We start from the raw sequence: 27,236 nt of genomic DNA, 5'->3' as shown, positions 1-27,236 counted from the left end.
AATAGGGCAACCGCTTCATCCCATGAGAATCCTTTCGAGGGCCGACTCTTGCAGTTCTGGACTTTGTGGTCCTCAGCCCATCCCACCGATGCAGTGTTAAGGAAATGCAAAACCAACCTTCGAACCATGGGATGTCTTCCTTGCGCACTATCAGAGGTCCAACCACTTCTCTATGCAGTTTGCCTTCACCTATAAATGATGCTTGAAAGAGAAGAAATGTTTGTGCAGTGATGGGGGAGCTTCTGGGAATGGAGCATCCAGGAGAGTTCTCTAAAACGAGGGTCATGTCTTCTCCTTGTCCCCCACCCATTCTACTCTGACATCAAAATAGGAACCAGCCTTTCTCACTCATATTCTGCCATGTTCAACATTGATCCTATCAAACAGAATGCAATTGAATACTATGCCATCTCAAGATGAAAAGGTCATCAGTGGAAGATGCCACATGTTCACAATTATACTATGGCCATAGTAAACCCTTGGTTCACTGATCCTCCCACTCACTGATAAAAGATGTGGATTCATAATTTCTGAATTTCTGTGTAAAGTGCTATCAAATTTGTGTGCTGTGTGGTTTCCGGGCTGTATGGCCGTGTTCTAGCAGCATTCTCTCCTGACGTTTCGCCTGCATCTGTGGCTGGCATCTTCAGAGGATCAGATCCTCTGAAGATGCCAGCCACAGATGCAGGCGAAACGTCAGGAGAGAATGATCCTCTGAAGATGCCAGCCACAGATGCAGGCGAAACGTCAGGAGAGAATGATCCTCTGAAGATGCCAGCCACAGATGCAGGCGAAACGTCAGGAGAGAATGATCCTCTGAAGATGCCAGCCACAGATGCAGGCGAAACGTCAGGAGAGAATGATCCTCTGAAGATGCCAGCCACAGATGCAGGCGAAACGTCAGGAGAGAATGCTGCTAGAACACGGCCATGCAGCCCGGAAACCACACAGCGCCCGAGTGATTCCGGCCGTGAAAGCCTTCGACAATACATCGCTATCAAATTGCAGCCAACTTATGATGCCCCAGTAGGGTTTTCAAGGCAAGAGACAACAGAGGTGGTTTGCCATGGCCTTCTTTTGTTTAATGACCGTGCTATTCCTTGGTGATTTCCCTTCCAACTGCTAACCAGGGCTGACCCTGCCTAGCTTCTGCAATCAGATGAGATCAGACCTAGCCAGGGTACACAGAGGTATATCTAGAGAAAATGTAGCCCTGTGCAAAATCTGAGCACGCCCCCTCCCACCTGTATGGCAGCCGCCCTCCCCCACCACAACTAAACAATGTTTTTGCACCAGGAGGAGGGGTGTGGGGGTGATTTTCCGCCCCCCACGTGACTAAATGGCCACAGTCCAGGGACATTTGACCTCGTATGTCCCCCTGGGTGGTATGCCCCTGCAGAGCAATTAGCTGATATCAAATTTATTTCGGTGTTTAGGCATGGACAGTCTTTACTCCAGCAAAGTATGGTTGTGAAGAGTACATTCTAGTACCAGGAATCCTGTAAGCAGGAATGCTTAGCTTAAAAACTGGATCCAGGTGCTAGTACCTTTAAAGTTTCCAAGACGAGGGGACTCCATGGGGCAGAAACTGTCACAACAGTTGCACACAGAAGTCTTGGATGGTTCATCTATGTTCTTCCAGCTAGAAGAGAAGCCATTTTATTACATTTGTTAGTTAATACAACCACCATGATGGGGCTGACATGCAACAAAAACAGCTTAATGGTTGGATTTTGTAGGAAAACACAACCTTGGGAGGAGGCTGTAGGGACCTGATGTGAGAACACCTATAGCTGCTGTGTTACTATGGAAACAAGAGGATAGTGAGAGGGGCATGGTGCAAAAAAAAAAGATGGGTACATATATTTCCTTCAGTGGGGATAAAAGCAACTTTGGAGTGACAGGAAAATAGTGCATGAGAGATAAACAGCCTTCTTCCATACCCATCATCACAACTCATACTCTGGAACAAGTTAGACGAGGGAGGGAGAAAAGAGCAGGAGCCCCTGTACAGAGAACTGTGGCTTTGGGATAATAGAAGGTCTTGCTCCTTCCTTCCCTGGAGCCATAGAGGCACCACCAATAGCATCTGGTTCAAGAGGAACCTAGAACAAGGTACAACTTCAAGAAGGACTCAAAGCTAACCTGGAAGATACCCTATGGAAGTAACAAGCTTTCTTGCCAGGGCTGGTGGGAGTCTTTTGGCTCCAGGCTGTCAGGAGGCAGTGGATATAGATCTGGAAAGAAAAAAGCTTGGTAGCAAACTTAGCAGTTCGTAACTATAGCGAGGATAGTACCGCCCAGCCAATTAAACCTTTAACTTGTTTTTGGCCATATCTATACTAATAAATGCAAGTCAGGTTTATGTTACTTTAACTGGACATAGTTTTCCTCCACAGACTAGTGTTGCAAACTGTTGGCACTTGCATGGTCTGTGCATAACCCAATTGTCACATGAAAGCAAGGCATATAATTTGCCCAGCTGAACTGGTTCCGGGTTTGGGAGGCCTTGGCCAGGGAACTCCCCGCCCTCCACCAATAGCCCCCCTCCACTAATGGCCTCCCACCTGTTAACATGTCCTTGTTTTGTCTGCTCACAAGCCTTCCCACTCCTCATGCTCCCAGCTGCAGACTTTTCCCCAGTGCCATTGAGTAGTGCGTGCCGTATAGATGGTGGAGTGCTGGCAGCCATGGGTCCTGCCAGATATCTTGGGCCCTGGCAGTTGCCTTACCTCAGAGTATGGTCACACTGGCCCTTTTGCCCAGTTTCAGGACTTGCAAAATAACCAGAGTCCTTGGAGTTTGTCCCCTTGCCAGCACCAGGTTCTTGGAAGGACATTTGGAATTTAACCATTTCTTCCTGTCAGAACCCTCCTCACTGGATGGACAGACAAATTTGTGCCTACTAGCTACTCTCCTTACCTCCTCTTCTGGTTTTCCAGTCACCAAGAAGGTAGGCACTGTAAATACAATCACGGAGTCCTCTTTCCGGAACCAAGAAGCCACAGCGTCCGATTCCGGAGAATACAGGCACCTGCCAAGTTAAACAGTTAGATCTTGCTAAAGATGGACACATCAATGCTTTTCATACCTTGTTGTTGTGGCTTGTCCCATTATTTCAGAAGAAAGAGACCTATTTGCCCAATTTCACATTGCATAATCTATTACCCAATTTACTCAATGCAGAAAGGACTTAATTTGGTATTGCATACTTGATCATACGTGTTTTTCAATAAATTATTTGTTGAGCATGTGCCATATTTATTTGTTTAGATTTGCAGTTTACCTTTCTTACTGATACTTAAGGTAATTACACAACATAGAAAGAAAAATGTTGTCATAAAGTAAGCCACCAAACTGACAATGTAATAGGACCAGGAATACCAAACTGAAGCAATATAAGCAACAGTGTGAATAAACAGTGTAAGATATACAACGAACAAAGCAATAGAACTTTTTTTGCCTTCTAGAAGAGGCGAAGCTGCAGTGGGGACATCTGGGCAGCTCGCCCCGGGTGCTGCCATTGCAATCAAGTGTCGGGGTGGGGCGTTATGGGGAGGGGGCATGCCGGCAGTTCATGTCCCGGGCGCAGTTTCCCCTCCCTTCATCACTGCCTTCTAGTCACAGCTGACTTATGGCAACCCAGTGGCATTTTTTGAGGCAAGAGACATTCAGAGGTGGTTTGCCATTACCTGCCTTTGAGTCACAACTCTGGCATTCTTTTGAGGTCTCCCATCCAAATAGTAACCAGGTCTGAGCCTGCTTAATTTGAGATCTGACGAGATCAGGCTGGCCTGGGGCTATCCAGATCAGAGCTCCATAGAACCAGGAATACAGTATTAAATGCAATATGTGAAAAGCAAACTGCCCAAACTGGCACTGTGTGAGCATTACAGAATTTAGGGTCACAAAGGTACAAGGAAATGCACTATTCACACCCATATAAAGGGTACATCCTTCTGGACCATTCTGACCCAGTTTAGGTCTAACTCAATTGGAAGAATGCCTTCCTGAGCAATTGCTGTGCCCATTTTATGGAATGATAATACTGCAGGAACCTTCCTGGCCTCATCAGGCAGGCCATTCCATAAGATGAGAGCCACCAAAGAGAGAGAGAGGGTACGTGAATGGGTGGTTTCTGATCTTACCAATCAAATTTTCCTTGAAAGATTCCATGTGAAAGATTAAGTAAAGAATGATCTCTGCTATGTGTGGGGCCAGAATCACAGCTGCCAGAAATCCACAACATCAATCAAGACACCTGATGGAGTCCAGTGGGCATTTCCAAGGGCTGGTTTGGACATGCCTAGACATCAGAGGTAGACTCCAGTACCTAGCTTAACTACGCTATCATAGCCTTCACCTTAAACATAATGGTGCAGTCCTATGCACATATTCAAACATCATTCAAGTGCAAATATCTTGGAGGAGGAGGTGGAGGAGAAGAGGAGCTTGGATTTATATCCCTCCTTTCTCTCCTGTAGGAGACTCAAAGGGGCTTACAATCTCCTTGCCCTTCCCCCCTCACAACAAACACCCTGTGAGGTAGGTGGGGAAGATTGACATAGATGTGTGAAATAGACTCCTCTAGCACTTCAAGTAAGAAGATGTGGTCTTTTGTTTCTGTGCCAGCCACCCAGGCAGTTTTGACTTTTACTACCGGTAGATCTGTATGAACCAGGTTGGATGTTGAAGTATAAATATAAAATGTAGCTTTGAAGGAAAAATCTTTGGGGTGGGGTGGCAGGATACTTTTTTTTTTTCAAACCATCCAGCCAACCCCTGTAGGTATTCAAATGCATTCTGATGTATATCTTGGTTTTCCCACCATCCATTGAGGAAGTAAGCCAGACAGTTTGCTAGGATTGTCTCTGTGCATGACAGAAGTTGCTTCCAGTTCTTAAGATCTAGTAGTTTTGTTCTGCTGGAGGTTTTAGGGAGAGAAGAAGCATGTTGCTTGCAGACATGAGGGACTAGCACCGTGGTGACGAACCTTTGGCACTCCAGATGTTATGGACTACAATTCTCATCAGCCCCTGCCAGCATGGCCAATTGACCATGCACATTGAAATGCTCTTCAAGGGAAGTGAAAAATGGCACCAGACCCCCTTAGTCCCTCCACACAACCAAAAGCCACTAACCCATGGTTGTCAGCAATCACATAGAGCCTCCTAGGATGGATCTGCTGCTTTGTGTCAGTCCCGTAGCACTCATCGATAAAGATTTTGGGGAACAACATGCCTGGAGCAGTCAGCAGTCTTGCCTCAATATGGACAGCAGAGCCTTCAACATAGACACCAGGTTCTTCAGCAACACTGAGGTCCTCTGGAAGGACAGGGAAGCAGAGTTTCATACATAAACCAGGATTTTGCATCTTCCCTCAGAAACTCCTTACGTGAAAAACAGGACTTCCATCTGACACATATAGGGAGGCTTACAAGATCTGTTCTACTGCCTGGGAGCCTGTTAGGTCTTGGACCTTAAGCCAATAAACAGACTCTAGATGCTTGATCAGTAGTGTTTGTTGAAGGCAGCAAGTACCTAGCTTGAGAAAGCCAGTTTTGTGTGATCAGCCTTTCCAGGACTCATGCTTGCCCAATTCCCCCCTCCCAAGTTCCCATAGAAAGTGTGAAAACCAGTTGTTTTGAGGCATAGGCAGCTCCAAGGCTGCAATAGAGCTAGCCACCTGCCTCACCCCCCCCCCACCCCCCAGGCAACAAGCACATCCTGTTTCCCTGAGCCAGACAGGCTCCTTAGAGTCGTTCAGCCTAGTTATCTACAATCAGTGTCAAAGCAAAAAACATAGGAAAGGAAGAGAGAAAGTCCCTTTACATATCAATCAGAGAGTACATCAAACAGGTTACATGAGAATGGCATTTGGTTTGCAAATGCCAAGCTCAGTTCCCGGCACAGCAGAAGTAGCAGTTTTGGGCTGGTGTCCCCACCTTTGCTATTTGTATTGCCCAACTGAGTGCTGCAATGCCATTGCAATTTAACACACTGATGACCATACTGAACACCTGTATGGAGGAACAAGCAGGAATGAAAATGGAAGGGCCTTGCTCTACAAACTTGTTGCCTAATAAAGTCTTCTGGGTAAACATTGCTGACAATGCTCATCTCAAAATAAGAATATTCATGGCGAGGAACTGAGGCTTCATTGCAGAGGCCCCCAGATTCCAGGGGAGTTTACTAGAGGTAGCCCATTTATGCCGATTTCTGTTAGCCAGATAATTTTGTTATTTTGGAGAGTCAGTCATCCTGATGCCTCTCGCTTTGTGTCCTGTGTTAACTAAATTATTGGCTGGCACAACAGCAGAACAGTTCTGAGATTGAGATCTCTTCTGGAATGAGGTAACAGCTGGAGGATAGTGCTCAGCCAAGTTGCTCAGGTGTTCCATCCTATCTGCCCCACAGAGCACGTCTCCGTCCTCATGGAGTTCACAATTTAAATCTACTTTTTCACTGGTTACATCAAAGCCACACCAGTTTATATTTTATAGCCCAATGGCAGAGCTGTTCTAGCCACAGGTAACCTTGAATGGCATCAACTTTCCAACGTGACTTGCAGAACCAAGATGCCTACCCAGATATTTTCTCTCTCAAGCAACCAGGTAGAGAGCCTTTACTACAGCACAATCAGGTCCAAACAGGCCGGAAGGAAGAATAAAGCAATCTTACCCTTTAAAACTCTCAGAGAGAAGTTCACCGGGGCAACACCTTTGAGAAGAGGCTCTTCCACAAATGGGACACGAGCAGGTGTGTGAGCTGATGGAAAACCAGGTGCTGTGGCACTCACAGTAGTAGAAGCATCGTGCCACACGGGGGATGCCAGACGCTTAACCTCTGAGGAAGAACACACTGATTTTCATGAGTGTTTCTACAGTTAGTCTGAAATGAAAGAAGCGCTGTACCCTGAAAAGTAGACTACTAGAAATGTTAAATATTAAAACCCGCACAGGAAAAAAACAGAAGCTCAGCAAGATATCTTCTATGCAATTGTCTCAATGTTCACCCTCCCGCGCCCGCCTTTTCCTACTAGCTTTCAGAAACACCATCATCTGCCACCATCATGCAACCATGCATTAAACAAATCACCTCACCGTTAAGGAACTTTCGAAAGATGCTAGGCCCTGCAGTCGTGCCAGGATGAGAACTGGAATCAGCAGTTGGGTTGGGCAAGCCATTTTCTCGTGCCAGAACTTGGACAGCTAAAATAAAGATGGGTATCAGAGCTTATCAGGCATTTATGTCTTAAGAACGCCCCAGCCCCATACCTCCCTTTTTATTTATGTTCAGCTCTTCGAGGAATTCAGGGCATGCAAGAACAAGCATACCAGGTGCTCAGGAGCGGCAGCAGCAGACCATTGCTTTCACATCCTGCATGTGAGCTCCCAAAGGCCACTGCGAGTAGCAGTGCTGGACTAGATGGACTCTGGTCTGATACAGCAAGCTCTTTCTTATGTTCTTATGTTCATACAATCATACAGCAAGAAACTGAAGTCCAGCTCAATGCTACCCACTGTACCCCATTACTTCTAGTTCACACAAAGCAGACCTATCCATTATGTATGTTTGTTCCATGTTGCTATGTTGCCCTGAGCCCTTTACAGGAAAGAGAGAAGTACAAATTAAAATAAATTAAAATAAAGATGAATAATGATTAATTATGAATAATGATCGTTCCTTTTAAGAACAAGGTCATGTAGAACAAGGTCTTAATTAGAACAGTGAAAGAAAGGCAACCGCAAGTAAAGTACCAGCCACACCTATGGAGAAGACTCATTGCTGTCCCAAGTAGTTTGATTCCATAGCCGCATCCAAAATTATTAAATCAAGGGAACAATGGGGGACATCATTTAGTGAAAGAAAGCTCTACTTGAAAACTCCCATGAATCTTCTAAGGGCATAGACTGGAAAGTCATTAGTCTACAGTATTATCTAGGTTTACCAACCTCCAGGTGATAGCTGAACATCTTCCACTATTACAAATAATCTCCAGGCAACAGAGATCAGTTCACCTGGAGAAAATGGCTTCTCTGGAAGGAGTATTCTATGCCATCATACCCCATTAAAGTCCTCCCCCCAAACCCACCCTCCTCAGGCTCCATCCCAAAAATCTCCAGGTATCTCCCAACCTAGCTGGAAACTTTTGTGTCACCCCATAAAGAGAGACCTGTTCACACTTTACAGGACTCACTTATCCAACAAGAAAAACATTTGGGTATTTTCAGATACTTTGAGGCATGTCTAACATTTTAGCTTGTCTGTAAGGAAACCATTCAACCTTAGGACTCTGGACCTCAGATTATTCTTCTGTAAAGACACAGCTTGACATCTTTGAAGACAGGGTGCAAGAAAATATAATATAACAAGCACCCCCATCAAAACCTTCCCATTAGCCTCACTGTGCTCAAGAGATAATGAGACAAACCTTCATTGCTTTTCAACTTATACTTTCTAAGGCCACATCCAACAACAAACTGCCCACAAACCCTGCTTAGACTTACTCAGCAATCCAAGAAACACAGCACAGTAAAAACCACCCATCATAAAGAAAACCAAAAGAAGGGTTACATAAAAGAACACCTCACCAAGACTCCTTAAATAGGCTTCCTGAGAGAGAACAAGACACACCTGAAGCTAACCCTTTTCAAATTCCTATTGGTCTGGTTGTCAACAGTAGTACCTGGGACTGACTTTGCAATGGATTCAGGAGCCTTTGGGGCTGTAATCCTGACCATACCTATCAGGAATTGTGCCATGCAACTCAGTGGGATTTACTATTTAAGTAAACAGTCTCAGTGGGACAATCTCAGTGAACAATCTTAGGCTCACCTAGCACATGTGGCTTGTTTCTAAGGCCCATTTTATTCAATGGGCTTACTCTCAAGAATGGGTTTCTAAGATTGTAGCCTGGTATTTGGAGAGAAAATTATGGATGTAATCAGTGCTGGCATCCAGGTACATCTGCTAGGGCAGTGGTGGTGAACCTTTGGCACTCCAGATGTTATGGACTACAATTCCCATCAGCCCCTGCCAGCATGGCCAATAGGCCAAGCTGGCAGGGACTGATGGGAATTGTAGTCCATAACATCTGGAGTGCCAAAGGTTCGCCACCACAGTGCTAGGGCTTGGCAGAGAGGCCCTGATTGTAAATGCTTGGCCCACCTTAGTCCTCCCTGGCCACCAGTAGAGAATATGGGGGCAGGGTTGCCAGACCCATCTAGGAAAACTCTTGGAGATTTGGGGGTATATCCTGGGGAGGATATGGAGCTCAGTGGGATACAATGCCATAGAGTCCAGCCTCCAAAAGTACTGTTCTCTCTAGGGGAACTGCTCTCTGTAGTTTGGAGATAAGCTGTAATTCCAGGGGATTCCAGGTTCCATTTGAAGGCTGGCAGACACTTGAACATTCTTTTTATCTTTGTTAACACCAATAGGTTTAAAGGAAGTGTTATCTGTTCTCTCTTTGTGAAGGGTGTTTATGGGACTGCACACTATGGGAAAGTATGGAGCCTGGTTGGCATCTTTCCTGGCTGCAATCCTGCACACATTTACTTGTTGAAACCAGTTGAATCTGATGGAATACTGATTGGTTGGCAACCCCACCAAACTTAGCTTGAACTGCAATCCAAGTAATGCACTTCAACTGTACTTATTATATGCCTGATCTACTATATGTGGGCTACTTTTACATAGCAACAACTCTCTATGTAGCTTTGGTTGCCAAGTTGAATGTAGAAGTATTTGCAGTGGCAACAGAGCATCCACATAGCAGTTTTAGTATACTTTCTATACCTTAGCCCTCTGCAGTCATTTCTTCTCTACAACCCAAAGGCTTCACTTAAATCAGTAATTTCCAGACTGCCATTAAATTGTTATAAATGGTATTCTAGCTCCTCTGAATCCCCAGCTTTATCTCTTTTTTGTTGTGGAGATATAAGGGTAAAGGTATATGATTGGTTTTGACATCAGGGCCAATACAGGATTTGAAATGTCCTCAGCTGCATGCATGGTCAGAAGAACTGTAGGGCTTCCTTCCCTTTGGCTGCTGATTGGCTTGTTGCTGCACAAAAAGTGAGCAGAGCTTTGCCTTATTCCCAACTTCTAATATATTTGGATTAGCTGCTGTTTCCCACAGCAGTATTTTTCCTCCATGAGCTGATTGAATGATTGATTTATACAGCCAATGGCCAGTCATCAACAATAAAAAGTTATAAAAATAAATACAATTCAGTTATATAACCAAATCCTAAAATCTGACTGTCAAACCATTGCTTATTTAATCTCTTTTCTTTCTGTACATCTTTGGATTGTTTAGTAAGAAGAGGTTTAATGACTGGATAAGTTTGCAAAATTGATTATAAAATTGAACTGTCATCGTTCTGCATATTTAAGTTTAAAAACTTTGAATATAGGTGAAGAATATCAGAGCTGAAGCAAGAATTTCTTTCTACTTTGGCAGCAAAAAAAAAAAGAACGGAGGGAATAGTGCTTCTCCCCTCCAATCATGTGACCACTAGGAAGGAATCTTATCTCCCAAGGGGAGGGGGAATGAGTGCTGTTCAGAGCTGCAGAGCAGAAAGAAAGTTTGTAAATCTTTCCATGGCATGTCTGCATGGTCCCAATGAGGGGCTGCATAGAATATGCACCAAAAATGAACAGTACCTTAATGACTCTTTCTAAAGCCTGTGAAAAGAACTGAAAATTGTTTATAGTTCATCATCTTTTGGGGAAAAAATATCCTATTATAGTCTTTGATATCTAATAAAGAATTTTATTTGTTGGACTTATATAGTTTGCAAGTTCTGTTATGAAGGTAGCTCAGTCTCTGTCGGGGTAATCTTCCACATTGTGTGCAAAGGTTGTAGGGTTGTCTCAGTCTACATTAGTAATAACAGGATCCAACTGACAGAACAGGTACATGGGAATTCACCACTGTTAAGGCACCTGAAAGATCATCAATAGCGATTAAATAGGAGGGGAGCTGACATGTAATCCTGCTTCATTCTCCTGGACAAAAAGATGCCCATTGTCAGTTGCCCCCTCAAGGCCACAACAAACATAAGCAGTGGGGTTATAATTGCTGAATTAAGTACAAAGTTCTGCAAAACAGGAAGACTCAAAGTTTGGCCCTCCAATGCTGTCTAAGGATAGAATCAAATGCACCTTTTAAGTCCATAAAGGCTACACAAAGCATGTTCACCAAAGGGGCTATATACTTCTCTGCCATGTGGTGAAGGACCAAGCAATGATCCAGTGTTGAATGTCCTCTTCAAAATCCAGCCCATCCCCCCTTCCAACTCACCATCAGTCTTCAGCCATAAGACCAGTGTCTGATATAAATATGAAGGATTAAGTTTCCCAGTACAGAAAAGCAAGTTAATGGGGCAATGATCAGATAGATCAGAACTACATTCTTTCTTGTAAATGAGTACATTAATAATCAGAAAGCAGTGTTCTGGAATTATATCAGTATCATATTTACCTGATATTGTGCTCTGCATGTATTCCGTTTAGGAAAGAACATAGCCCAAGCACATTAAATTAAAGGAATTGTATGCATTTTCCTGCTCTGCAAAGGTCCATATGCAAGGGTGCTATTTTCCTGCCCTCAGTGCCTCACAGCTGTCAATTTTCCTTAACATACCAGAGGATTAAAAAAAACCCACCCCTTTCAATTGTTATAGTAATTACTGGCCCCTTTCTTATGACACTCAAAAGGCTCTCTGGCATGCAGCAGGAAAAGAAATGTAGGGAAAATGGCAGCCATAAAGAGCTGGATACAAGCACAACAATGTGGGCAATGTGAAGGCCACTATGCCCACTGGCCAAAATCCAGAACAATCAAGGAAAGAATACTGATGATTTTAATGCAGAAAAGTGCAAAGTGTAGCACCAACATAGAACAACATACAGAACCGAAGAAAGGGTCGTTTGACCCCCAAAGGGGTCGTGACCCACAGGTTGAGAACCGCTGGAATAGAGGATTCTCTCAAGTCCTTGTTTTGTTCTGTTCGATGTGTTGTTCTATGTTGATGCCACACTCTGCACTTTTTACATGAAAATCATCTGCATTGTTTACTTCATTGTTTTGGATTTTGGCCAGTAGGCATAGTGTAATAATTGTATTTAGAGACATAATAAAGGGCTAACCAAAGAAAGCATTCATAAGACACCTATGTGGGATTTCCATTGCCAACCTCTGAATTCTGGAGTTCCTATGCAACAATCCAGAGAGGCAAAAAATGGTTGGGAGTCTCAGCAACCCCAGAAGAGAAGGTTCTTCATTTTCCCAGCGTCCCCAATCCCCGTTCCAAAAGCCAGACACACAAGACATACTGGTTTGCTATTTTTTTAATCATTAACATTATTCCAGATCAGCATTGATACTTCCACAGTCCTGCTCAGCATCCACCAGTGGTCGAGTGTCCAGGTTTCCATGGGTGTCCCTCTTGTGGAGGCAAAGCCTTTTTTGGTAGCCATTGTAGAAACAGAAACCCAAGGAGAGCACAGCAACCACAGCCACTTCCACGAGCAGGGCACCAACAGCAGGAGGCATCACATTTTGTTTCCCACCTGCCAGGAAAGATCAACAGACATCATTTATCCAATATGGGAGTGTGCCAGGCAGCAACTAGACTATCTACTAGGAATATGGTTGATGAGAGCTATGGGATCAGTTGCTGATGATCAGTGGAGCTAGTGATACTGGAGCTTCTAGAAAGACTGTCTGTGGTGGTTATGCAAAAAGCTAAATCAGGGACCATCAAAAGTTCTAGAAATAAAGCTTTATTGTTTGCCAGCGATAGAAATTAGGCTTGTGCCTGCTATGCATTTCTCTGTAGAACTCTGCCAAAAGCAAGTCTTTTATATACTGAAACAAACAAACATTAGGCTATTCCAGACAAGTTACACATTTCCAGGTCAGACAGGGCTGTCCTGCTTAGCACTTATGCAGAGGCGTAGCTACCAGGGGACCAGGGTGTGTGCATTGCATTGGGCTTGCGCCTGGGGGGCAGAAAATCACTCCTCGCTGCACCCCGTGAGGTGTCCCCCCACCCCCCTCGCGGTGTCCCCCCGCCCCCCCCCCACTTACCTTTGATAAACAGTGCAGGCTGGAGAAGCAGCCAGTTCCCTTTAGGCTGAAAACGGCCTGGTGGGAACTACATTTCCCATGAGACCGTGGGGCTCGCAAAGTCTCATGGGAAATACAGTTCCTGCCAGGCTATTTTCACCTTGAAGGGAACTGGCTGCTTCTCCAGCCTGCACTGTTTATCAAAGGTAAAAGAGAAAGTGTGTGTGATGCCACAGGGGCGGGAGGGGGGTGCCGCGGATGGGGGTGGAAAACACAGAATGTGCACCTGTGACAGGGCAGGAAACCGGGGAGCGCCGCAAAAGGCAATGCGCTCCTGCGGCGGCGTGTGCGCTCCCACTGGCGCACTGCCTAGTAATCGGGAAAATTTTAAAACCCCGCAGGACGCATTGCCAAAAAGCGTGACTGTCCCGCCAAAAGTGGGACAGCTGGTCACCTTAATGAAACCTTAACTTTTCACATGGAGGTGAGATGCTAAGTCGACATCTGAAGGAGGAGTTAGGGCCGATGAACTCTGTGGATAAGAACAGCCCCACTCTGGTTGCACAGTAGCAGAAGAAAAGTCGTTCCACTCTCAGTCCCTTAACTAGTCTGCAGATGTCTGGCAATACTACAGAAAATTGGAGGGAATTTAAGCAAATAATTGAAGTTCACCTTGATGTCAGAAGGCCAGTGGTGGGATTCAAATAATGTAACAACCAGTTCCGGTGGTGGGATTTAAATAATTTAACAACTGTTTGTTTAGAAGCACCATTTCAACAACCGATTCTGCCGAAATGGTGCGAACCTGCTGAATCCCACCACTGCATGAGGCAGAAGGAGAACGTGAAAGAGGAAAACTATCCATTCTTACTGTATGCACCAAGATGGAAGCAATGGAGATTTGCCATAATTTTCAATTTGCAAACTTTAACCCCAGTCTGAGAGTCAGATTTTGCCCCATGTATGCAGAAAATGGATTCAAATACAACACAATATATCACAGACATGGGTTCCGCACAGCATATTCATAACGAGATGCAACCGTTATAGATGTCATTAAAAATGGATGGTTTTCCTTTATCAGGTTTCCCTCCTGCCTCATGCTATCAAGGGAAAATGAGTTCATTTATAAGGATTGCAACTCGTTATAAATATGCTGTGCAGAACCCACTAGAGCAGTGATGGCGAACCTATGGCATGGGTGCCAGAGGTGGCACTCAGAGCCCTCTCTGTGGGCACGCGCAAATAGAGTCCCCCCCACACACACATCTAGGCTGGCCTGGGCCGCTGGGCTCGATTATTAGCATTAAACCTAGGACCTAGTTTTGGGGAAGCAGTGTAGGTAACCCTGTTAAGCGCTGTTAAACCTCAATGATTTTCATGTGAAGAACTAAAGCGTGATCCTTTACCTGGGAGTAAGCTGGGTTGCTGGAAATGGGGCTTGCTTCTGAGTAAACCCTCCTAAGGTCGTGATTCTCCCATTGGAAGAGTTGCACAGTTGCTTCAAAGCAAAGCCACCGACTACCACCAAGCAAAAGAACTGTGTCCCCAAGCTTACTCCTGAGTAACACACGCCTCGGAGCCAACCATTTTTTCTAAACAAAAACCTCAGTATTCAGGTTAAATTGCCGTGTTGGCACTTTGCGATAAATAAGTGGGTTTTGGGTTGCAATTTGGGCACTCGGTCTCGAAAAGGTTCGCCATCACTGCACTAGAGCTAACAAGCAAAAAACAATGCAGAACAAAACCTGAGCCTGAGGAACAGATACAGGTTCTCTGCTGAGAGATAGAAGCTAACCCAAAAAGGGTAGCTGTCATTTAGGGACCAAATGCATACCCAACAAGCATAGAAATGACAGGACAGTCAGCTCTCAATATATCAACAAAAGGGACAATATTACTGCCGTCACATACAATAAAGACATCAAGTACTAGAGTACCCAAACAGGTAATTCGAACCTCAGGTCTGGCCAGCCAGCATGTTAGAAGCTGATCAGAAAGGTTATGATTATGCAAGACCCATGCTTGCCATCAGAGTTCAACATTCATTTAGAGGTCCTGGCTGCTTTACATACAAACATACCTTCCAAATTACCATCCAAATTAAAGTACGGCAATTGCCCAATATGTAAACAGAAATCATTTGCACTTCACAACAGGCACAGGGAAGAGCCGGAAAGCATGAAAACATTACAGGCAATACTGAATGTTCAGGAACTCAGACTGATGACTACATTGATCAATGTACAGAAACCTAGCAGCAAGTTACAAGTGTGTCTAAACAAGTTTATCAAGTTCCAGAAGCTTAACCAAGTTTATCAAGCAAGAGTGCTTCAAAATCCCCCTCAGCAAGGAAATGAAGGCTCAACTTAGAAATGCTCATTTTCCAGAAAATTTGATACCTCTTCAGTCTTTTGCACTTAAAGTTTACAAAGAATGGCTTACAAATCCATACATTTGATAGTCCCTTTGGGAAATGCCTTTCCATAGCTTCAGCTCCTGAAGTACATCACAAAGTGATTAAGCTGATATGTAAGCAGACTGATGGGCAACATTGTGTGGGCTCCACCAGAAGGAACTTTAGCTAAAGTCTTGGAAACAAGCAGAGCAGCAAATTAAAAGTGGAACAAAATGTGATTTGGGATAATGGAACTGACATTCCTGGGAGATATTCATCTCCATAGAGAGTGTAAATCTTGTCTAGGTAAAAGTTGAGGCTGTCAGACTTAAACCATGGCCCCAGTTCCTGAGAGATGTGCAGTGGTTTCTGAGGGGAAAAAATATGCTACACCTGTCATCTGAAAGAGCTTCCTTTGGGATACTTGTTTAACGTCATGAATTTATGACTTGTTAAACAAGTATCCCAAAGGAATACTATGTGGAGATCCAGGCAGGCCAATCAAGGTCTCATTAGTTGTCTTGGAGTCTGGGTTAGGCAGAATCATTGCACCAAGCCATGGCAACCAATGGGCATCTTGTCAGCCTTTCAGAGATTCCACCTGTCTTTGGACAATGTTGTAAAAAAAACCCATAAACCTCCAACAGCCTTATCTGAGGTACCATAAACTTTGCCTCGCCAACATACTCCCAGCAATAACAAAAAATCTCCTTGTTGCATAGGCAAGAACTATTTCTCTGAAACCATTTTCGAAACTTACCTTTGTGACTTTTGACAGCTAGAGAACTGTTCGAATCCCATTCATCACTGCCTGTGCTTCGAACTGGTTTTTGAATCCTCAAGTGTCCAACTACCATATTATAATGCAGACCACTCTGCGCTGAAATGAAACGAGATCTCTTGTTTAAGACTGCTGAGCCCAAATCTCTCTACTCTCATACCACATTCCAATTCTCAACAGCATTTCTTGGAAATCACAAATCCTGTTTTTACACATATATACATACATTGTGCAACAACATCACATGCAGAATCTGGCATCTTAGATTCAAGATCCTCATATTTAACTGAAAGTATTTGTAGATCTCATTTGGAGAAAATCAGAGATCTCCACCCTCTTTTGTAAGACAAGGTCTAATTTTAAATCTAAGAAATGTAGGTTTGAGAACTGATTCAGGGTCATTATTCAAAATAATGATTCTGATTTCCTCTGGTCAGGAATTGGAACTTGGGCACAGAACCAGTGGGTCTTGATTTAACCATTTCAATCACCACTCTGTTCATTTTCCTATGGGAAAGAAGACTTAGATATTATCAACAGTAATAAGTACCTTCTAGATCTCTTTTGTGGCGAGATCCTGCAGTCTGACACACTGATTCACAACAGCTGCACACAGAACTTGAGGGGTCATCTAAGAGTTCCCATCTGTTAGAACAGAGATAAATCTAGGCATCTCTTATTTACAGCATGGAATTCAAGCTGGAATAATGCTTCAGGTTTCATAGATGACAGTAAAACAAATTAAAAACAAGCACTTTCACAGTGATTTCTATGCAAAGTCTGATCTGTTGGTTCTATTGCTTCAGTCCTATATATCAAGCTAGATGAGATGATACTGTTCTCCTATGGATGCACCACATTACCATGGCAGGCATGAAATTTGTTTTACACTATTCCACAACCCATTGTATGTGAACATACACAGAGATGGGGTAGAGGTGTCAAATCTGGTCTTAAAGGTACAACAGTGACATTAATGAAAAATACTCCTGAGAAATACTGTTGGCTTATTTCTTGGAGTCTACATGAAAGACTGAAATGTTGTACTTTTTAAAGCATCTGTTAATTGCTATTGTTTGCTGTAGGAAGTACACACACACACCTGTCCAATGGATGGAATGAGCCCTTGGTCTTCTGCTGCAGTTTGGAGGTAGGGCATCTAAATCCAGACTCCTCTACAAGAAGCTATTTTGTCACAACAACCTATCCCTTAAAATGCAAGGAAGCTACAGCCTGTAGACCAGGGGTCTGCAACTTGTGGCTCTCCAGATGTTCCTGCTGTAGACTCAGGCCATGGAACTCTGTGAAGGAAATTCTTTAGCCAAAGGCCACCTCCAAAATAGAGAAATACTGACAGCTCTGTCCGGCTCAGCCTGGCTACTGCACCTTCATCCACAGTGCCACACAAAGACTAAAGTAAAGTTGGTGGGGCTCCAATAGTAATTGCTCCCCCTCAGGTCAAACTGTGGATTATTATGCATGGAATGCCTGCCTCGGGGCTCTTAGCTGCGCAGTGGAGCTCTAGTGTGATCTCCTTGTGTTTCTCTGTTTACACATGAGGAGGCATTTACTGCCTGCCCCTCAGCTTGCTGGCTGAAGTCTCAATGGGCCTCAGCCTTTCCTGGTTTTCTTAACTCCACCCATCAACTCCCTCTTAAAGGCACAGATCTCAACACATCTGGTAATTGCAAGCCAAAGGGCTTGTTAAAACCCTTTACATTCCAGATGTATCAATAAAACTGTGATTGCAGTTACATCAATATTGTAGCCACTTTCAACCTCCCCCCCCAAAGAAAGAAGCAAAGCAATTCCCTGGACCACACTCTGCTGAAGAAGGGGATCATATTCTAGAAATGATGTCTCTTTCCCTTCCAGACACAAACCCACTTCCTGATTTTCAAATGCAATAAAAGCAATTTTGCAGTGATTGTTTAATCAATACAATAAATGACAAAAACTGAAGTGATAGCAAATCTGAAAAGGGGAGGGAGAGAGATGTGCACAGGAATGCGAGGGAGTGTGAGGGGCTGGTGGTGGGTGGAGAGAAGGTGTCTTGCGCAAAGCTGTCCTCACTGGCAAACCTCCCTGGCTCTTACAACCAAGAAGATTAAAGTTGCACTTAAAGTGAGGTCACTTGCCATGGGGAGAATGGAAAATGAAAGCGGGGCTCAGGAAAATACATTTGTGGAAAAATCTTGCTGAAACAGACATTCACCCCTGGCACACAACTGACATGTGGTACATAATGGGCCTGTATCTCCCCTTTAACATGCTTATTTTGTCTGAGAAGGACAAGCAATCCTACACATGGTTCCTGTTATTAGCATGGCATTACTTCTTGTCTGCATGTGGTAAAATTGACCACTGGCTGAATTTCAGCTTGCTGTGCAATTAAGTGTTTCCTCCCATTACTGGGGGGTTCTCAGAGGCATAGCTCCAATGGGACGGGGGGCGCAACACACTGGGCACGCCCACTTGTGGGGGTGAGAGATGCACCAGTGCACCGGGTACTTTCCCCCCTTACTACACCTCTGGGGGTTCTTTCCCTTATGACTATAGACAACATTCAATTGTTATGCTCTGATAGAACTCTCAGACCAAAAAGTTTGTCTACTCTTGCTTTACCTTTTGGTATCTCTATGAAATGAGCAGGCCTTCTTCAGGGGATCAGTGAGGACTTCTGGGTCCCAAACTAGAACTCGGCAATGTATATAAATCTAGAAGAAGAGCACGGTATGCACTGGATCAATTTAGTCAAGTCACAAGTTACACCAGTAAGTTAGCAAGTCACTAACACGAGCAGATTTAGCAAGCCTGGAGTTTTTGAACAGTTCTGACCATACGGTTGGCCTCCAATCACTGGACTTGACAAAGATACTGCATATAGGCCTCTTCCCTAGAGTTTTAAGAAACTGATTTGTTCAAGTGTCCACTCAGGATGGAAGAAATAAGAACAGCTCTGTTGGATCATGCAAGTGGTCCATTCAGTCTCACACATGGCTGACTGGCTACTATAAATCAAAAAAGGCCAGGAGGGACACAGTATACCATAGAGAAGACAAGAAATTCACAAGCAAAAAAAGCTAATACCAGGTGCTGGGGGGGGGGGGGGTAACCCCTGTGTAAGAATGGGATGACCCAGAAAGGGGTGGAGTCTGAAAAGAAGCAGAATGCTGCAGAACTCATGAGGTTGGAGAAAGCAAGGCTACCAGGCTGGGACCTTGATTGATTTTATTAAGCCCTTAACACGTTGTTTAAGGTAACTGCAATGTTGTGGGGAACTAGTGGGAAGGGAGTTTATTTTTTTGCTGTATTGTAAATGTTAGAATTTATTGTTTCAGGGTTTTTGTGTATGTAAATGGTGAGAGTTTTCTGGGAACCGTCATCATCTTGAAGCCCGTTCACCAAGCCTCTGAAATCTTCAAAAGCCAACCAGCAGCAAAGAAGAATTGGACTTGGCAAATATCAGTAGACTGTAAATAAGGACTTGAAAATGCAAACTTAACAGAACTGCAAAGTGTAAATGTTAAACGTTTTAAAAGTGTTAATTGTTAAGTGAAGTAAACTGTTTTGTTCAAATTTGGTTCTTTGCAACTCCTTCCAAGTACTGCCTCTCAGAACCCACAGAAAGAGGTTACACGGGGTGGGGGGGGGGGGTACTCTGATGCTATTCCATTAAAAACTTTAAAGGTTGCCATATAGCTTAATTCTTTGTTCCATTCAAGCAGTTCAGTAGTAATGCAGTCCTTTTACCCTTTAATGTTTACAACACATCTGAGATGAGCACAACTCAGTTCAAAACAGCAACACAACATCTCACACTTTAGTTCAAACCAGGCTGCCGATTCAGCCCTGTTTTGACCATCTTCATCAGAGTAAGCAGTTTTCATGCAGCAGCTGCAAGCTTTCATAGCAATCATATAATATAAAGAACAATCTGCTATACTCTTTCTCACCGAAAGATGACAGGAGATTTGTCATTTAATCCACCATTTCCTGGACCTTCTTTGTCTTAGAATGCTCTTCTTGGGTCCTAGTGCTTAACTAATTCTGTCCCCAAGTCACTAGGATCCAAGCAGAGAATTCTAGAACAAAGAAGATCCAGAAGATGGCAGATTAACTAATAGATTTGTCATCTTTAGGTGAAAAAGTATATCAAGCTCAGTCTCTTTGGAGTAGTCAATGAGGCAGTTTCCTCTTCTGTGATCATTTTCAATGAGCTATCCACCACAACCAAGCTTTCTTTCCCTCTCAGTTTTAGTAATTCCACACTCTATTAGCATATACTTAAAGCCGGGGGGGGGGGGGTTTGTTCCAGAGTCTATGACTTTATACTTCACTACAAGAGATAAGCTTCTCACCTAACCAGAGAAACAAATGGGTTTATGGGAAAAAAAGGAACCACAGTATTAGACTGATCTGTTAGCTGAAGCATCTTTAGGGCAAAGGGTTCTTCTTGCAGGAATCTGATATGGTGTAGTAGAGTCACCATCCTGTAAGAGTGCCTCTGTGTTCCACCTGAGTTCTGCTTGTATATTGCAAATACTACAAAATAGTGCAAGTTTCCATGGCTGTCTCTTCCGAAGCACAATAACCTAGGTAAGAGCTAAGACCTAAACTTCTCATTGCTCTCTGTAAAAAAACATTTTTATGGAGAACATTTGAAGTGGGCATTACTAATGAGAAGTCAGATACCAGCAGTGGCGTAGCGCCAACGGGGCCGGGTGAGGTGCAACGTCCTGGGCAGAGCAACGGAGGGGGCGTGGCTGGGCCAAGGAGGGGACGGGGTGTTCCGGGGCGGACAGTGCCACAGCAGGGGCACAGGGCACATGCACGCTCCGGGCGCAGTTCCCCCTACGGCTAACAGAGCAAGTTTTGGATACAAGTGCCAGCTAAAGAGCCACATCTTAGTGCAACCCATTTCCTGCTCACTGCAGTGGAGATTAACACGTTATGAAGAAGCCACCATGTATGCCTTTTTTAAAAAGTAGGAAATGTGCTTTTGGGTGCAGGATTCAGTTTCCTTGTGGTTGAAGACATGCTTGACGGCTTAGCAACTGGAAAAATGGCTGAATGAAGTTTCTGCAGGCAGGAATGACTGAAAGTATTCCATGTGGGTCCTGAAGAAGTGAGCTCATACTGAAACAGACACTAGCCTTTAAGATGCCACCATACATCTGTTTTGTGTAACTTAACTGCCAATTTATATCAATTGCAGATTCAGCATTGCTTAGGACCGAAAGCTCTTTACACATGGTAGAAGGCTTGGAGCAGCAAATCCTATCTTCCTCCCGACGACAACCTGCTTACAAGACTTGAAAGAAAACAGTACAAATCCTGTTACTTACATTGGTGTTCATGCCAACAAATTCAAAGGCCTGCATAGAGAGATGGATCACTTCAGGAGCCGGCCTAGGAGGGAATGAAGAATTTGCCACTCTGCCATCCACAAGACACCTGTCAAAACCCAGTCACAAGATAGAAGCATATTAGATGTGCAAGAGAAGAAAAGGCTCTAGATCAGGGGTAGGGAACCTGCGGCTCTCCAGATGTTCAGGAACTACAATTCCCATCAGCCTCTGTCAGCATGGTGTATGCTGATGAGAAACTGATAGATGTCAGTTCCCTGAGCTATCTGGAAACATGATTCCTAAACTCAATTTTCAACCTGCCATTACAAAGGCAATGATCAGGTTGCACTTGTCGAAGAATGTGCTTCTAGTGATCTACATTTTACTATACTTGCATGCTTGAAAATATATATAAACAATTCGGGTCCTAATCACATTGAGAGTAATGGATGCTGGCTAGACAGAATGCAGAAGGCTTGGCAGATTTCCAGCACTTCACTACCCTATTTAGAGTTGCTTCCTTCTGTTTTAAACCAGTGGGCTTAGAAGGGTATCACTCAGCTAGGAATAGCACCGCCGGCCATTCCTGATAACAAATATCCATCTTGCAGTGTTCTTCCCAAGGTCTGTAATGTACGATCTTGGATTCCATTTATACTGAACAGTCAAGCATGCTTTGTATCCCACATGTCCCTAAATTGCTTCTAACTCTGTAAATAGAAACCCCTAGAACACATTTACCCATGGTTACTAATAATGCTGTAGTTCCTGGGAGATTTGTGAAGTTCTGGTGTGGCAGCAGCTGTGCATTCATCCACAAATACTCTCAGAGGCTGGTGGAAGAGGCTCTGTACGGCAAATTCTATATTGATCTGTGAGCCCAGGAAAAAGATCGTAACGTCCGACGGAGCACTGAAGTCCTCTGCAAAGGAGACCAGAGCCAGCACTTTAGAAAGCATGTTCATTTTTGCACATAACATCCTGGCTATATTGAAGTGAGCTCCAAGGCACCTGGTGGCCTAGAGTGTGAAAACTGGACTAGATGAACACTTTGAATACAGATCCAGCTGGCTTGTTCTTATGTTCTTATGTTCTTAAGTAGAGGCATGGCTCAACACTAGAGCACCTCCTTTGCATGGAGGAAGTCCCTAGGTTCAATCCCCAGGATCTCCAGTTGAAAGCATCATGTAAGAGAAGGGTGTCCAACTCTGGAACTTCAGATGTTCATGGACAGGCAATATGTAAGACAGGGGAGTCCAACTCTGGAGTCTTACATCAGGGGTGTCCAATTGGCCATGCCAGCAGGGGCTGATGGGAATTGTAGTCCATGAACATCTGAAGCACCAGAGTTGGACACCCCTGATGTAAGACTTCTGCCTAAGTTCCTGGAGAGCTCCTGACTGCCAGACGGCCAGAGACAATATTCATCTTAATCGACCAAGGGTATGACTCCATATATAGTAGCTTCATATGAACAACTATCCCCAGTTGAAGTAGACCAAAGGAATTAGGTGGACCAATCATATAGCACCTTGATGTGTCATACAAGAGTTTGGATTTATACCCCCTCCTTTCTCTCCTGCAGGGAGACTCAAAGGGGCTAACAAACTTCTTTCCCTTCCTCTCCTCACAACAGACATCTTGTGAGGTAGGTGGGGCTAAGAGAGTTCCAAAGAACTGTGACTAGCCCAAGGTCACCCAGCTGGAATGTAGGAGTGGGAGAAGAAATCTGGTTCACCTGACAAGACCCCGCTGCTCATGTGGAGGAGTGGGGAATCAACCTAATCCTCCAAATTAGAATCCACTGCTTTTAACCACCAAGCCAACATTGGTATAATTGCTAGCATTCCAGTATATAGTAATTTGTGACTTTTGATGAGGGAACAAGAGTCCTTTGGTAGTAGCTTCTCAATTTTCTCAAGGTTTTTGCACCAGTTAAGACATTTTAATCAGCCCCGATTCTTGGAATCAGGCAGAGGTATCCTCACCCAGAACTTCATAGCAGAGAGACGGTGTTACTTACCATTCATTAGCTTTACAGTGAACTTGAGCACACTTGAAGCAGAAAGCTGGCCAGTCAACAATGCCACCTGTGGAGAAGTCACACTGGCCCTACATGGCAAAGGATAAAAGTCTGTCATTGAACTTAGAGTCTCTTTCCAACAAGATAGTCTAGCACCAGATTATTCTTCACATGAACTAGATAATGTTGAGAATCTGACACATTTGAGCAGCAGACAGCAGTGGAGAAGAGTTGGTTTTTATACCCTACTGGTCTCTCCCTTTAAGAAGTCTCAAAGAGTCTTACAATCACCACAACAGACACCTTGTGAGATGGACGGGCTGAGAGAACTCTGAAGGAACTGTGAGTAGCCCAAGGTCACTCAGCAGGCCTCATGTGGAGGATTGGGAAATCAAACCCGGTTCTCCAGATTAAAGTCCACCATTCTTAGCCACTACACCACACTAGCTCTACCTGACTTCCACCCACCTTTGCAGTTTTGTTAAACTCTCTCAACAAAAGAAAACCGGAATTGTAACTTCATTCGCCACATGCTGGACCATCTTTGTTTTAGAATGCTCGGTTTAGATGCTAGTGCCTAACTACAGAGCTAGGTAGGTCCAGCATGTGGCAAATAAAGTTACAATTTTTTTTCTTTTAGTGAGAGTGTATACTAGGTGCACTTGCCAACAAATTAAGAGTTCAGCCACCTTGCCCTATAATTTTTTTTAAGTTAGAAAAGTCACACATTTGCAAAACAAGCTAAAGATGATTTTTTAGTGATGGCACTCATCAGTCAGTTCCATCTATAACTAACTTTCACTGCAGGCTTATGGAATCATTTGCCAAATTCAGTCCTTTCTCAAAGGGTGTTTGAATTATCTGCTTCCAGATCAGACCAACTGCTCCACTAGTACTGGATTCACCTTCGCCCAAGGAGTCCAAAACTCAATGAGAGACTTACTCATAATCAGTGCAGTTTATCCTCTCTGAAAAGGGGTTGTTATAGAACCTGGTTTGGTGGGATGGAGGCCTGTAGACCAGGTTGATGAGATGTTCAACCATTTTGCCAGATTTCTGCAGAAAATCACACAGATGAGGAATTTAGCTAAATCTCCAAGAAACCCTTCAGGTAGGCTCAAGGTGTAAAGAGCTCCATTCCCTCTTCCCCCATGTGTACTTTAACTGCTATATCAAATTACTATGACCTGTGTTTTGGACAGGCGACACATGATCCATTTTTGATGCTTTTGGCAATAATTTTTAGACACTAAAGTCTATTAAAGGAGAGGAAAACGACAATAGCTAAGAGGGACACGATTTGTGTACATTAACAAAAACAGACCAGCTCACGTCTCATGCTGATTTTGTGAATTTAGGCAGATCGCAAGTGGAGGGACAGGAATTGCCAAATCAGTCCCAGCATTGCAATATCTGGGCACTAATGTACCAATCTGCTGCTCGTGCCCCTTGTCTGTGCTAAACCCTACAATGAAAGCTCCACATTGCAGAATTTAAGAGTTTGTGGAGCAAGATATATTTGCTACAGGCCTGCTCTCTGTAATTTTGTAGTGGTGTGTTCCAAGTTTTTTTAAGCTTGGCACTTGAAGGGGATGATTAAATACTGAGCAGCTACCTCCAGCTGTCCGGGCCCTGCAGGACCTTGGTGAGTTCCGCAGGGCCTGCAAGACAGAGTTATTCTACCGGGCTTTTGGAGGGGCCGGCCGTGGTTCTACTGCCCCCCCCCCCCACCCCCCCGAAACTGAGGCTGCAAAGTTCCATCTTTCATTACGGTTGGGCCTGATTTTGGATTCCATCGCAGGCCGGCCTACTCCCTCCCTTTCTTTTTAGCCTTAGATCGGGCGCCTGCTTTTAAACAACTTCTGTTTATAAAAACCTTGATTGTCTTTTATAGCTTTTTGCTGTTAGTAATCGCTGCATAGGTTTTAATGGGTTTAGTGTTTTAAGTTGTTGATTTTATATTGTTGATTGCTGTTTGGTAGAACAGCCATATTGTGAGCCGCCTCGAGCCCTTCGGGGATGAGGCGGCCTATAAATTCAATAAATAAATAAATAAATAACCTCTTACGGCCCTGTTTGCTTCTAGAATGGTTTGCACTGTACCTCCTTCCTGTGTGTCACTTCTGCTTACAGGTTTTCAACCCTTCTGGGCAAGGATCCTTCCATTGATCACTATTTACTTTAGGCCATAAATCGATTTTTAAAGCAATTCATTTTTATAGGATATGCAAAGCAGCTGGGGAATTAGCAACCAGGATTTATACATAAGAAGCCCATCCAGACTTTTACTTATATTCTGTTGGATGGTCACAGGCAGAGGTGGGATCCAGCAGATTCTCACAGGTTCCCGAGAGTAGGTTACTAATTATTTGTGTGTGCCGAGAGGGGATTACTAATTGGTGATTTTGCCACGTGATTTTTGCCTTAGTTACGCCCCTCCTCTCAGCAGTAGCACGCAGAACTTGAAGCAGTCTAGCAGGAAGTGCACCGGCGTGCGTGGCAGCCTGCGCCTGCGTGCATTCGTTTCCCATCCAAGGACTGGCGCAGCGGCTGTGTCCTTGCCACAGCCTCTCCCAGGAATTCTCCGCCCCCAGAATGCCCGACCACGCCCCCATCGTGCTCCGCCCAGCCCCATTGGCGCTACGGCACAGTTTGAATCCCACCACCATGGGAACCTCTTACTAAAAATGTTGGATCCCACCACTGGTCACAGGGGACCCACCAAAAGCAGCTTGTACAAATTGGACAATTTAAATAAATTACATCAAATAAGACCCTCCAGAATTTAAGATCCAAGTTCTTTGTTTCTAGCAGTCTGCTGCAACACTCCCAAAATCCAGTCTGAGAGCAGGATCCCCAGGCCAGAATAAAGTGCTCAGTGAAGCTGTCTGAATGCACAGTGTGCCTCAAAACACTCACCAGCCGGGCAAAGCCACACTCACTGAAGTAGTACTGGAAATGGAAGAAGCCTTGGCGGTTATTCTCAAAGGAGGAGGGGCAGCTGCCCAAGTTCAGGAACTCTGGGTTGAGCTTGGTGCCAGTGCTCCAAGGGTCTACCTTGACGACCAAATGGATGCTAGTTGTGTTGCACTCATAGAACACAGAGTTGGCAGGTGCTGAAAAGAAGACAAATCAAGAGCAGAGGCTGTACCTAAAGATCGTATGAACTATGCAGGTAGGTGATGGTGACAGCCATGTCATCTCAAGCCAGCAGCACAGAACATACTCAAAAATACTTTAATTAGAGAAGCAGGATATATTCTTAACAAACATTTCGTCCAGCCCCTATCATCACTACATTTTCCATCAAAAAAAGCAAAGCAGAGAGATAAATTTGACTCCAGCTGGGAAAGGTCTTACTTTAAACAGGGATAACTGGATCCAAATGAAGCTGAGACTTACCCCTTTGAGCTGAGGCAGCCGCCATACTCCAGGCAGAGATAACAACCAGCACTCTCTTCCACAGCTGCATGGTAGCACACCTGCCTTGTAAGACTTCTAGAAGGAGTCTCTTCAACCTCTGAGGGGCATCTAGTTATAGCTCCCGTCCTTCTTGGAGTTGCCTAAAGGCATGCCCCAGACCACAGGTGCTTGGGATTCCT

The 27,236-nt window shown here is 44.3% G+C and overlaps 1 protein-coding gene across 1 annotated transcript; it reads right to left on the bottom strand.

The window, feature by feature from the left end:
- Positions 1-12,344: 12,344 nt before the first annotated feature.
- LOC125442471 (zona pellucida sperm-binding protein 3-like) lies at positions 12,345-27,106 on the bottom strand. The gene is made up of 10 exons (XM_048513839.1): positions 27,037-27,106; positions 26,554-26,750; positions 24,578-24,690; positions 23,635-23,723; positions 22,353-22,533; positions 21,609-21,717; positions 18,886-18,977; positions 16,811-16,905; positions 16,240-16,359; positions 12,345-12,582 (listed from the first exon to the last, which is right to left on the bottom strand). The coding sequence occupies exons 1-10, from the start codon at positions 27,104-27,106 to the stop codon at positions 12,374-12,376; spliced, it is 1,275 nt and encodes a 424-aa protein (XP_048369796.1). The 3' UTR covers positions 12,345-12,373.
- Between the last annotated feature and the right edge of the window lie 130 nt (positions 27,107-27,236).

Source organism: Sphaerodactylus townsendi, linkage group LG13, assembly GCF_021028975.2.
Source record: "Sphaerodactylus townsendi isolate TG3544 linkage group LG13, MPM_Stown_v2.3, whole genome shotgun sequence".
In the NCBI taxonomy this organism is placed as follows: Eukaryota; Metazoa; Chordata; class Lepidosauria; order Squamata; family Sphaerodactylidae; genus Sphaerodactylus; species Sphaerodactylus townsendi.
Note: the sequence above shows the minus strand (reverse complement) of the source record. Positions and strands in the feature narration are given on the sequence as shown.